At 39.3% G+C, this 13,497-nt stretch overlaps 1 protein-coding gene across 1 annotated transcript; it reads left to right on the top strand.

The window, feature by feature from the left end:
* Positions 1-313: 313 nt before the first annotated feature.
* Positions 314-3,232, top strand: RFNR2 (root FNR 2). Its single transcript, XM_087693863.1, has 4 exons — positions 314-719; positions 1,109-1,429; positions 1,518-1,737; positions 2,413-3,232. The coding sequence occupies exons 1-4, from the start codon at positions 624-626 to the stop codon at positions 2,907-2,909; spliced, it is 1,134 nt and encodes a 377-aa protein (XP_087549989.1). The 5' UTR covers positions 314-623; the 3' UTR covers positions 2,910-3,232.
* The last annotated feature ends 10,265 nt before the right edge of the window (positions 3,233-13,497 follow it).

The following is a 13,497-nucleotide window of genomic DNA, read 5'->3' on the forward strand; positions in this document are numbered from 1 at the left end:
CTCTGTCCTGGAGCCCACGTATCAATAGAGGAGCCAATCAGAGAGCTCGTCGAGTCCGCAGGACGAAACCAGACGGGGGAGCTCTCCTGCCTTGCGGAACGCTGAAAGGGGCGGGGGGAGCATTGAAGACCCCCTTTCGGGGGAGATGCCGAGCGCCCCCCGTGTGTAAGAGGGGGCGCCCATTTTCGAAGATCCGGCCTTCTTATTGGCCGGATCTTGATAGCTTGGGCGGCCGCACTTCGGTGTGTAACCACCCTTAGACTCTACCTAAGTTTGGTGCTTTGGAAGAAGGTTCATAACGTTTCCTTTAATCGATAGAAGGGAATGGATGCCGAGGGGCGATTCTCGTTGAATGCGATTATTCAATTATTCCATGGAATGAGACGTGTGAGTCGAGGTTTGCAGCGTCCCAATTGTGCTCCTCTGTGGCTACTCTCCGCTCGGCGGGGCATCTAACCCTCAAGCAACAAGGCAAGGGGCGAGAGAGGGAGAGAGAGAACGATCCTGCAACAACAATAACATAAGGGGGTCGAAGCCTTGTCGAGCTTGCTGTGTCCCTCCTGCTGTTGCCCAAACCCTAGCACCTCCTACCCTCGCTCCCTCTCCTTCCTGCTCCTCCCGCCATGGCCCTCCACCTCCTCTATGGCACTTTCCACACGACCGTCACGCAGGCCGCTGATCTCACTGACGAGCTTCGTTGCACCAGTTTCTCCCGAAAGGTACTATTTATAAGCATTTGGCATCTCTCTCTCTCTCTCCCTCTCTCTCCCTCTCTCTCTCCGTGCTTCCATTCCTTTCCCCGTGCAGACATGTCTTCTCAATTTCGTTAATAATCGGTTTACTCATGCCGGGACTCTTGCTTGCATCCTAACAACTGCAAAATTCCTTGCTCTGAGCATCGGACTAGCAACCGGAAAAATGCACTGTGGACCAGCAAGTAGCCAATTGCACTGCAAATTTCCTTCCTTCGAGTCATGGTCTAGCAAGTTTGCATCTTCCGGAGCGCATCTTTGTTTGTCAGTGCACTGCCCTGCATTTTCTCACGAAACCCTGTGGGATCATGGTCTAACAGCCTCGCCTTTGCATGCACGCCTTGAATCTGAATCAGGTCAATGTAAATGACCTCAGCGTGAAACGGTCAGGTACTTTCAGAGGAGGGCATATTCATCACCATGTGACAGCCTCAAGGATCTGCTATTCAACGCACTTGGGTGTCAGGAGCAAGCTTGTGACTGTCCCAATTGAGTTGGAGAAAGCAACAGAACCTCCTTTGAACTTATACAAGCCAAAAGAGCCTTACACTGCAAGGATTGTGTCTGTGGAACGTACTGTTGGTCCTAAGGCACCAGGAGAGACCTGCCATATTGTCATTGACCATGGAGGAAACGTACCGTATTGGGAAGGTCAGAGCTATGGAGTCATCCCACCTGTAAGTCGCCTGCTTTCGGCAGTACTATCAAGATAGTGGAAACTATTCTATGTTTTTGATTCAGAACAATCACCATTCTGTATGACAGGGTGAGAATCCTAAAAAGCCAGGACAACCGCATGCAGTACGCCTATATTCTATTGCTTCAACAAGGTACGGAGATGACTTTGATGGCAAGACAGCAAGCCTTTGTGTTCGGAGAGCTGTGTATGTGGACCCAGAGACAGGAAAAGAGGACCCTGGAAAGAAAGGAGTCTGCAGCAATTTCCTTTGTGATAGCAAACCTGGTGATGAAGTGAAAATAACAGGTACATGATACACAGCAAGATTTGCATGAGATCTCTTACTTGCATACCTGGTGATGAAGTGAAAATAACAGGTACATGATGCACAGCAAGATTTGCATGAAATCTCTTACTTGCATAATGAACCAGCTGTCTGTGCATAAGTAGATCAAGGTTAAAGCTGCATGGAAGTAACCTGCTTCCTGGTCAAACAACAACAAAAATAATTCAGTTGTAGATAAATAAGTGTAGGAGCCAAATGTAATTAAAGATATGCCTTAGAATGATCTGCTGTCTGTGAATTTAGACCTACACATAGATCAGGCTTAAAACTACATGCAAGTGACCGGTTGTATGGTCAGAACAAAAATGAAAATAAATCAATTGTATATAGATAAAGGATTATTGGAGCCAATACAACAAAGATTCGATCAGTCAAATGGGCTAGAGCTCTGCATTTTCATGCTTGGTTCAACACAATGAAGGGAAGGGCTAGAAGCTTGAGTTGTGTTGTTGGGCTCAATCAAAACAGAATTTTTCAACTGCGTTTGACTTGTTTTTCAAGCTTGGATATGACCAATCTTAGAATCATGTGGCTTATGTCTTAAACATGCACAATTGCATTTGCTGAATTCTGTTTTAAAAAGTGCTTGTATTGCTATAGGAGCACGGCACATAATTGGTCTTTTGTTCTTTCAGGTCCTTCTGGGAAGATTATGCTATTGCCAGAGGACCCAAAAGCTACTCACATCATGGTGGCAACAGGCACAGGCATTGCTCCATTCAGGGCTTACTTAAGAAGAATGTTCTTGGAAGATGTTCCAAACTACAAATTTACTGGGTTGGGTTGGCTTTTCTTAGGTGTAGCAAACACAGACAGCCTTCTTTACGATGATGAATTTTCTGGGTATCTGAAGAAATTCCCAGATAACTTTAGGTATGACATAGCATTGAGCAGGGAGCAAAAGAATCGGAGTGGAGGCAAGATGTATGTGCAAGACAAGATTGAAGAATACAGTGATGAACTTTTCCAGCTTCTTGATGGAGGTGCCCACATTTACTTTTGTGGACTGAAAGGAATGATGCCTGGAATTCAAGACACTTTGAAAAGAGTGGCAGAACAGAAGGGCCTGAGCTGGGAAGAAAAATTATCATCACTGAAGAAGAATAAGCAATGGCATGTGGAGGTCTACTAGTGGGCCTTGTGCCTTTTTCTTCTTGCGGATCAGTTTTGCTATTGTAACTAAGAGGTCAGGCTTGTCAAGTGAAGTGCTCTTGTTATTTAGATGGACTCTTTTCCTTTCCACAGTGATTCACGGAAAAATTTCATGTAATTTATTCTTCTTTCAGAGCAGCATTTGCGAATAAGTTCTGCTCTGCATCCCTGCATCTGAGAGAATGTCGATAATGTCCTGCAGATGGCACTTTGTGCTACACTTCAAACTTAGGCATGTGATTCTTCAATAAATTGTTTTCTATTTGAGTCTCAAGTATAAAATACAAGTCTTGAGTTTGAGTCTGATGGCATTTGCTCTGCTGTGGAGGGTGTTTTTCAACTACATACTTGATTGGAGCTCTTCATGATAGCCCTATCTTTGTTAAGGGTTTTGTGAGTCTCTTTTTACAACATAGAATGTGCCAATCCCGATATTTCGGGATCAAACCTTAAGATAGGTCAATTTCCTTATTTGGGGAGCAAACTTAATGAAGTTACTTCTGTGGCTTGTAAACATAAGCTGACCGATTAAAAAGAGTTATTTTTTTGCCATGAGTCCGGTGACTGCTGACAATGGTCCCTGTATTGGCAGTTAGGACCCAGATGTTGGTATTTTATATCTAGCAATTTGTCGTTGTGCAGCTTTGCAGAGACCAAAATATTTGTGTGACCATCTTGCAGATGCAGGCCATTATTGGTGCACCGAACATGTTCAAAACTTTGGAAAGTGGTATAAAGAAAGTCTGTAAAGGCTTGATAGTAAGGTAGCGAGAGAATCCGTTAATGGTTGGAAGAGAAGTCATCTTCATAACTAACTAGCAAGAGCATCTGCGGGTTGAAAACAGATTTTCTGCTCACATAACTAACTGGCTTTTAAAGCTCAACATGGAAGATCTGTTGCTCAATCAACCTTTGGATTGAGATATTAAAGCTGGTAGCCGTAAGGTCAATCCTTTCATATTAGTGTCCTTTTAATTGCTCCATTCTGGTCAGATTTGCAGTCAAGGGTGCGCTGTAGCACATGCCTTAGGCAGCTAGGGTATTTGACTGTAGGGCAAGTGGCCTAGTGTGCACTCCAGAATGAAGCAAGAGTCCAGCTACGAGAACCACGTCGAAATGAATTGAACAAGCATAATGCAAACCACCATAGGGATGGTGGATCATGTGGAATGGCAACTTGGACAATGATCAGAATAAACTTGTTTCATATTTTGCTCTTTTTCTATGATGGCCCGCGGCATCGATAAGGATTTTTCATGAAGAATCAGGGTCGGTGTTTTTGACACACTTTTTTCTCATCTCTAACAGCTTCAAGGTATTGAATAGCTTAGATGTGAGTTCTCCAAAAGAATAACTTAGACATGTAGATCTTAGAGGATCTTAAACAAGCAAGGAAATGCTTGCTAAATATACTCATGGAAGCCTAGCTATGTGGTACACGAAAATATCCTCTTGCAATTGTGGCAACAATCCAATGCATCAGCTAGTTTGGATTCCTAGGCTCATGGAAGCACATTCTTGCTTAGTTGAAGCAATTGATCTACTACATTGGGCAGTTTGGCTTCTATCAAATATCTTATAAGAGTGTCCTTGCGAAGTTGACACAATTGATCCACTACATTAGTTAGTTTGGCTTGCCTCATGTAAGGTGTTCTTGCGAAGTTGACACAATTGGTCCACTACATTAGCTTATTTGGCTTCCTTCACACACAATGGAAACCTAGCTATGTGGTACACGAGAATACCCTCTTACAATTGTGTGGCATCAATCCAATGCATTAGTTAGTTTTGCTTCCTCAACTCATGGAAGAATGTTCTTGCTTAGTTGATGCAATTGATCTACTACATTGGGCAGTTTGGCTTCTATCAAATATATTGTAAAAGTGTCCTTGTGAAGTTGACACAATTGATCCACTACATTAGCTAGTTTGGCTTCCCTCATGTACAATGTAAGAATACTCTTCTTGTTGAGTGGAGGCAATGGACTAACTAGTTAAAGGCCATGACAACATGTAAATCAAGTAAGCACCTAGACTAGATGCAAACATGCATTGCAAACCACCTAAAGAAACTCTATCAAGAAGCAAAACCTTTGGCATAGAAGTTGCACATGCAATCCAATAAAAATTTAAAGAGGACCAGGACAAATAGGTGAGCAAGTCAAGCAAATAGGGGGAAAAAGAAGCATGTGAAAGTATTATGTTTTGCCATTAGTGTTGATAAGGAACTTGATGATCAAAACATCCATGAGAATGGAATGCAAAGAGTCCTAAGTTAGAGTTTCTCTTTAGATGAACATTGATAAAGGGATATGAGGAACATAAACAATAAAGCAAATGATAAGAAAAATCAGTTGGTTGAAGTCACTAGCTTTGTGACGAGATTTCTTGTTTGTTTAAAAATTAAATACACGATTTTCCAAATGTTGAATAATCAAGTATTGATGAAGGAATTCTTGGTACAAAAAGATCAATAACATTTTGTTAGGCCAAGGGTGATGCATGTTGGGCTGCTTATGGATCTTAATCAACAAGTCTAGCAATCTAACCCCTAAGGGTGGTATCTAATCTATAATAATTGACAAGAAAGACATATAGGCAAATAGGAAAAGTTAATCTTGCTTACTTTTTAACTCTTTAAAGAAATGGAGTATCAAATATGTATTATGCCTATCATGGGATGTATGTAGAGAAATGGATGACAATGCCCTATGGATTATTTATCATGGGGTGAGAAACATGGTGCCTTTGATTGGCTATTTGTAGGTTGGCATAGAATGAGAAATTGTGCCACCTCATTAAACTTGAAATTGTAGGTTGGCAATATAGTTGTTTAATGTAGAAATGTATGATGTGCGTATCCTAACTAAGCTCTTGAATATATCAAACCACTGTTTGGCTATCCACTCACCTCAAATGCCTAGCTACCTATTTGTCCATAGCACCTTCATAAGCTTTTATTTCTAAAGCAAAATGTGCTTTGGGTCTAGTCCTTTCTTTGAAATTTAATTCTTAGCACCATCTATACCTTCCTTTGAAATTTAATGTTGCATGTCTATTGGGACAAGCTAATTCCATAATTATATAAAGTGTTTGATGTATCAAATCTCCTCTACCTTGGTTAATTACATTTACTCTATCTATTGTTTGGAGCTTTAGCTTGGGAATCCCAAACCAACTAGAAGGGTTCCAAGCCTATGTGGCAAAAGGAGGAGAATTTTGGTATCCAAGAAATAAAAAATGGTTTTTTTTGAAGGGTGAGGGTTACCCTATATATATATATATATATATATATATATATATATATATATATATATATATATATATATATATATATATATATATATATATATATATATATATATAAATATATAAATTGAACATGGGATATGATCATGGAAAGGGGAATGGTGAGTCTTTAAAAAATTGCATATGTCTCTCTCGCTCTCTCTCTCTCTCTCTCTCTCTCTCTCTCTCTCTCTCTCTCTCTCTCTCTCTCTCTCTCTCTCTCTCTCATTTACACACATGCACACACACACACACACACACACACACACACATTTTTAAAAAGTAGACATATGAAATAATATGATATTTTAATGGTTGAACATGTGCATGCAATGTGTTACATACTCTAAAACCATCCCAAATGCACATACACTATTAAAAAAGGTTGGATTTCTTTTTTAATTGAATGTGTAAGATAGGACAATAATTTTAGTTGTTGATGAACACGTTCATGCAATGTATACATAGTCTGAAACCACACACAAATGCACAAACTATAAAAACACATAAACAATACATGCACACATACATGTACACGCAAACACATATACACATGTACACATGTATGCCTACATGCTTATACACACATAAACATAAGAGAGAGAGAGAGAGAGAGAGAGAGAGAGAGAGAGAGAGAGAGAGAGAGAGAGAGAGAGAGAGAGAGAGAGAGAGAGAGAATTATAAAACACACTCACAAACATGCATGCATGCACATATGTAGACATGCACATCTAGATAACGATAAAGAAAGGGGAGAAAATAAAATGATGAGAGGGAGAGAGAGGACACGTTTATGAGACCACACAAATAGACACATGTATTGAACACACACACACACACACACACACACACACACACACACACACACACACACACACACACACACACACACACACACACACACACACACACACACACACACACACACACACACACACACACACAATATAGGAAAAACAAGAAGAGACAAAAAGGAGGAAAATGTGTGTGTGTGTGTGTATCATTCATATATATATGAGAGAGAGAGTATATTCGATACATCCATAGGAGCAATAACCAACCATCAAATTGGTCTCATAAGGTAATTGTATCCCAAATGGGCCTATTATCTATTCGAACAACTTAACACTTAAAGCAATGATACAAATTGGGACCCTAGTGCACAGACTTCCTTACTATGGATTTGAAAAGGCACATCTATGGTAGCTTATACAACACGTGGTGTGTATCTTGGGCCCACCCCTATGATGGGTGGTGGTCCCTTGGTGCATCACCACCCAGTCATAGCCCAAAGGATACAGGTTCATGGTGGTCTTAAAGTTGGACTATTGTTACCACCCTACGGAGTGCATTCTATAATATCCTATTTCTTTAGTAGGGTACTACTATAATGAAGGAGGTTGAGAGGAGAGAGAATGAGTAGAAGAGAAACAAAAGGAGAGAGAAATACTAATAGAAGAGAGAGAAAGACAAGAAGAGAGAGAATACCAAGAAGAGGAGAGAAGGTATGGGAAGCCATGAAAGTTGAAGGAGAGAAGATGAAGATGAAAGGGTATTCATATTAATTGATCATGCCAAAAACAAAACCCCATACATCTTATATACCTAGACAGTGTAGCCAGTATTTTTTTTCTATTTTTCTCGAGTATTTATATTTCCCATCCTTTTTACATTTCATCCCCACCTTAAAAGTTTGTCCTCAAAAACCAAAATCAAGACTTATTACAAGGTTGGAAGTGTGGGAGTGACAAAGTACTACTTTGTTTCAATATTAAAAGTGGGAAGGATTGGATTAGCAGGAGATGATTTGACCATTGTTATGATTTATACATCCATGAAAGTGCATTATGTTGAAAATTTTTCCATTAATCCTTGAGCACTAAACATATCCTGCAAACTAAGGACAATATGTTGTTTTCTCAGACCTTGCTGCTGCAAAGAATCAACCATAACTTTTCATAGGCTGCTCCAAATGAGGCATGACGCATGTCAAAGGAAGATTTCTTGGAGTATTTTGAGGGCTATGTAAGTTTCATTTGATGGCAAAAAGGGCATGGTAAAAATTGTTTCAAAATGGAGCTCCCATAGATAGTGGATTGCATGATATGTGCTCTAGACCTTGCTAGAAAGAATCAACCATAACTTGTCATAGACTACTCCAAATGAGGCACGATGCATGTCAAAACAAAGATTTCTTTGGGTATTTCATGGTTATTTGTTTGTAAAAAGAATATAGTAAAAACTATTTCCAAACAGATGGTTGTTTGGGGTTGCTCATGTTAAAACAAGGGCCACATATAGTTGGTCTTCAAGTAATAGTACCTCTCTTAGATAGGGGAATTGCGTTGGGGGAATGCTAATCTAGGTAGAGCTTTTCCAAGCCATTACTTCACCCAGGATCAAATGGAAAATCTACATGGTAGGCATCAGGAGTGTAGAGGTCATCCATACAAGCATGGGTCTCCACACTACCATCAAGATCAAAATGATAATTGTGATCCAATACATTCGATGTATCATAGAAGTGATCCATGGTGTCATCCTCAAGCACTGAGTATGGTGCAACATCCTTGATGACTAGCATAGTCGCATTCATTGGCTCTTCCATAAACTCATCAAGAACCACTATGTTATGTAGGGCTAGAGCAGATAAGGCTGAAATCACAATTGCATTTACTACATCGATCCCTAGGTGTTGCATATCCACGAACCCCACATTCTTGGTTACTACCAGGCATTCAAACTCACGAACCTCGGATTGAAGGGTCTCCTTCTCATGAAGCTATATTGCATTTACTACATCGATCCCTAGGTGTTGCATATCCACGAACCCCACATTCTTGGTTACTACCAGGCATTCAAACTCACGAACCTCGGATTGAAGGGTCTCCTTCTCATGAAGCTATAGTAATATACTCTCATCATGGCCTAGAGTAGTCAAGATGGATTGATATTCAGGCAGCTCTAAGAAACTCTAGTAATAATACTAGTTTAGCATTTTCACCTTGCATTTTTGTTTGTGATTAGAAGATATAAGCTTAGCACACCCTACAAGCCTTGAGCATGCATTTCTCTTATGTTATCACTAGCGAGGGATCTTCTGTGAGGGGCATCACATTATTCACAAGGATACTCTTATGTTATCACTAGCGAGGGATCTTCTGTGATGACTAGGATATTGATTGTATCGATCACTGCATGGCTGGTTGTTATCGTGCTCCCCATGTAGATATTGATATACATAATGCTACCTAGATGGCCGTTCATGCTACTCATTGTAATGATTAGGTTGTTGATCGTATTGACCATTGCATTGCTGGTAGTTATGCTACTCCCCATGTACATACTCATTTACATTTGCATATTGTTGTCCATGTACATAATGCTGCCTAGATGGTTGTCCATGCCCATGACCATAATGTGGCCAATAAGAATGTGCATAATCATCAGATGCATACTACTGCTCAAAATATGCACAATCACCATATGCATGCTGACCATAAATATGCACATGTTGCAGCCTTTGGTCATCGTACTCATAGAAATGGTCATACTATTCATAGTACTCATGATATTGCTTGTACAAATCATACCCATGATAATGCTCATGCTGCTTATCATATGGATCACACTATTTCTCATGGTTATAACAATCCATATCTCATGGAAGTCTTGCTCTATTCTTTGGCTCCACCGTTTTATTCGCAACTAGATGATCAACTAGAGTTGCAAGTTTATCAATTTTATCTTAAAGTTGAAGCCAAAATTGAGAAGGGGAGCTAGAACTATGAGCCATAGTTGCATTCATTTGGCATGTCATATGTAGTGCATACCCTATTTGATCTATCCCTATTTTTCATTGCCCTTATTTTGCACTACTTCTCCTACTTAAGTTGAACAAAGCATTGATGATTCTATTACTATATGTGGTCTCTTTTTCCTTAGGCTAGCTTGTCAGATTGTCCATCATATTGGTACACTGATGGTTCAAGAATAACATCATAGTGCTACTCTCTACTACTACTATTTGGGGTTGATATTATAAGTTATTGATAGAGGCTCCCTTTTAAAGGAACCAAAACTTTAGGAAGATCTCAAGCTCCACGTTGTCCTATGAGTACACCAATTTTCCCAAGATACATCAATGTATACATGCTATTTAAACTTTGCAAACCATGACTGAATCGAGTCCTCTATTTCCATTTGCATCCTTGGCCAAACATTTTAGAATGCTGAAAAGACTTGATTAGGAATATGCTCAATTCAAACCCAACAAAGAAATTTACAAATTATGAAGTCTCGTGTTATCCATTTATTGAAGAGGACTGTGTAACACCAGATCATCTGCAGACTCATAGTTAGTAAATTAGAGATAGAAAATGTGATATATTTGGGCCAATAATTTGAGATCCATTGGAGGTGCAAATCTGTTGTAGAGTATCAAAGTAGACTCACAAATCATGACTCATTTGCAACTCCTTTTAGGTAGTAGGCCGACATGCATAGTTGCCTTGCTATTGAATGTGACTTGCAATAATCAAACTCATGTATACAAAATTCTAGAACCATCTCACAAAAGGTTGCATCCTTTTACATGCTAGAGCTTATTATCAGCCTTAACAAATGATCTCCTTAGCTATTCTATGCTACATGCCCTACATTCTTCATCTTTGGAGCCTCTTTTATGAAGACTTTTGAACTGTTTGTTGGGAAAGAAGCCAACCAATGAAGGCTTGTTTTGCTTCTCACAAACATTATTGTGTGATTAATCAATCTAGGCTTTCTTAGATATTGAAATTTCTATACTTGATGGGATCAAATCCTAGATGTGGAGGCATGGACTGTTGAAGAAGGCTCTCTCTAGGCATGTGTCTTGTAGTGTCTCCTCAAGAGACCGATTCAATGTTCCCTTCTCTCTCCTCATTGCAAGATTCACACTAGGAGTAGGACTTGTACTAGCTCTCCTCTTGCCAAATACAATGGGAGCAAAAGTAATGGCTGTCACAACATGTGCATGCATTAGATTACAAACTATTAATCTAGATGTAATTGAGGGGAAGTCATGTAAGGAGAGCAAAAGTAATGGCTGTCACAACATGTGCGTGCATTAGATTACAAACTATTAATCTAGATATAACTGAGGGGAAGTCATGTAAGGAGAGCATTGCCCCACTCCAATCTACATAAGTAGAAACTCTTGAATGAGCTTCACATTGACAAGAATTATAGCAGGGAGCTCAATGGCTTGATTGATCAGTCCATAGTTTAGATCCATGACTATCCTACTATTGTGTTTTTGCCCCACAATAAAGATGCCATGAGTGTTTTGCAAGGACTCAGTCTGCTAAAGCGGGGAGTCGATTGGTTTCATTTGGGATGATACCCATTGTTGCTATGGATCAAATTGGGGATCTACTCACAAATCAAAAAGGCATCATTTGAAAGAAGCCTAGAGAGTGTGTTACCACAAGTCAACAACAAGTTAATGCTATTGAGACAATGCTTAAGGGTATGGACATGATGTTTCATCTCTTGCTTCACGAGTTGGGGTTGATCCTCCTTCTACTTGTGATCCTGAAGAATGAGATCACATGGGAACTATGGTGGTAAATACCTAATCACACTAAATTGGAGTATAAAAGGTATAAGAGACCTAGTTTGGGGCATCCACAAGTGATCAAAGAACAATCTCTTCACCTTCACCGAGCTTCCATAACTTTCTTCTCTCCTTTCTCTCTCTTTTTGCCTTTCTCTCTCCTTCTCTAGTCTTTCTCTCCCCCTTTTCTCTCTCATTCTCTCTCCTCTCTCCATTCTCTCTCTCTCTCTCTCTCTCTCTCTCTCTCTCTCTCTCTCTCTCTCTCTCTCTCTCTCTCTCTCTCTCTCTCTCTCTCTCTCTCATGTCCTATTCTTTACAATTGATATCAGAGCATTAGCATTTTGGTCCTTTCTCCCTTTCTTTTTCTCAATGTAGCTCTCTTTTCAAAACAAAAAACCCTAATTACTTGGGTACATTAGGGAAGTTTTGAGGTCTCGAAAATGCCCTGAAAGAGATCCTAGAGAGAGAAAAAAATTTAAGAAATAAAATTATTTTATAGAATTTTTAAAAGGTTTATATTTTGGTAAGTTAAAATATGAAAATTCGTTAATAAGTCATTGTCGTGATATTCTCGTGGTCACATCAAACCTAGAAATCTAGGTCACCATAAAGTTGGCAAGGTTGTCATAATGAAGATCTTACCTCTCCTCATTAAAGTGAAAACTAATATTCGATTTTAATTTTGGTGGATACTTGATTGCCTCCCTCCATCGTTTCTCTCTTCTTTTTTTCTCCTCCTTAGTAGTCTCGTCTTTGTTTTCGTTCTTGCTTCTAATCATATCCTTAGCTATGGATCAATCACCCAATGATCTCTGTAACTCAGCTATGGATCAATCATCCAATGATCTCTGCAGCTCTCATAAAAGACCTCTCTATCATCTTCATATAGAGTTGGATAGTGAGTATGAACCAATAAGAAAGAGAACAAAATCTATCACGGTTACAGAGTCTATGAAACATATACTGAGGTTTGAAGGAAAGAAGAATATTGATCTTTGGTTAGAAGGAAAGCTATATCCCAAAGATCCTAGCAGAAATAGCACTCCTCCTTTCTATAATAGCTCATCATTAATGAGGTTTATTGGTGATGGCTACAATGGATTTTTAGGTTATACACTTAACCTTGTTGCAGAAAAGGATATCCTTGGACTAGAGAATCATCTTTTGATGAAACACAATATAGAGTTGTTGCAGAAGCTAGAGGATTGTCAACAAAAAATTCATTCATTGGAAAAGCGTATCAAAGCTTATCAACGAAAGCAAACTTTATTAGGCATTCGAAATCGACAAAGAGCTCTTAAAAATATTGAGAATCTCAAACGAGGAGGAGGAGGCTGTGGTAAAAGAATCCAAGCAGCAAGGTATATTTTTTTTCACTTGAAAAATCTTAAATATGGCTTTATTTAAATTACTTGCATTGATTTGTGATGTTAATTTTGCTTAGATCTCTTCTACAACCAAATGCAAGTGAAAGAGATTCTTTAAAAGCAGCTCAGTTTTATTATCATCTTCTTCCTTCAGTAGTTTCAAAGGATATTTTGGAGAAGAAGAAATTTAAAAAGGCAAAGAAACAATGCTTGGAGTCATTTGTAAAGGATCATTCTTTGGATTCTGAGTTAGTACAGAAGACATTGGATAGTATTGGTATCAATCGAGATGCTTATATGCAACTTTTCCAGCTTTTA

The sequence above is a fragment of the Lygodium microphyllum genome, chromosome 15 (assembly GCF_053477565.2).
Source record: "Lygodium microphyllum isolate KBCC chromosome 15, Lygodium_microphyllum_v1.1.10, whole genome shotgun sequence".
NCBI lineage: Eukaryota > Viridiplantae > Streptophyta > Polypodiopsida > Schizaeales > Lygodiaceae > Lygodium > Lygodium microphyllum.

What these genes read in the sequence shown, in the direction of transcription:
- RFNR2 (XM_087693863.1), top strand. Translation starts at nt 624, where the DNA reads ATGGCCCTCCACCTCCTCTATGGCACTTTCCACACGACCGTCACGCAG. An exon ending in GCACCAGTTTCTCCCGAAAG is followed by an intron (nt 720 to 1,108) that starts GTACTATTTATA and finishes AATCTGAATCAG; the next exon opens with GTCAATGTAAATGACCTCAG. An exon ending in GCTATGGAGTCATCCCACCT is followed by an intron (nt 1,430 to 1,517) that starts GTAAGTCGCCTG and finishes TCTGTATGACAG; the next exon opens with GGTGAGAATCCTAAAAAGCC.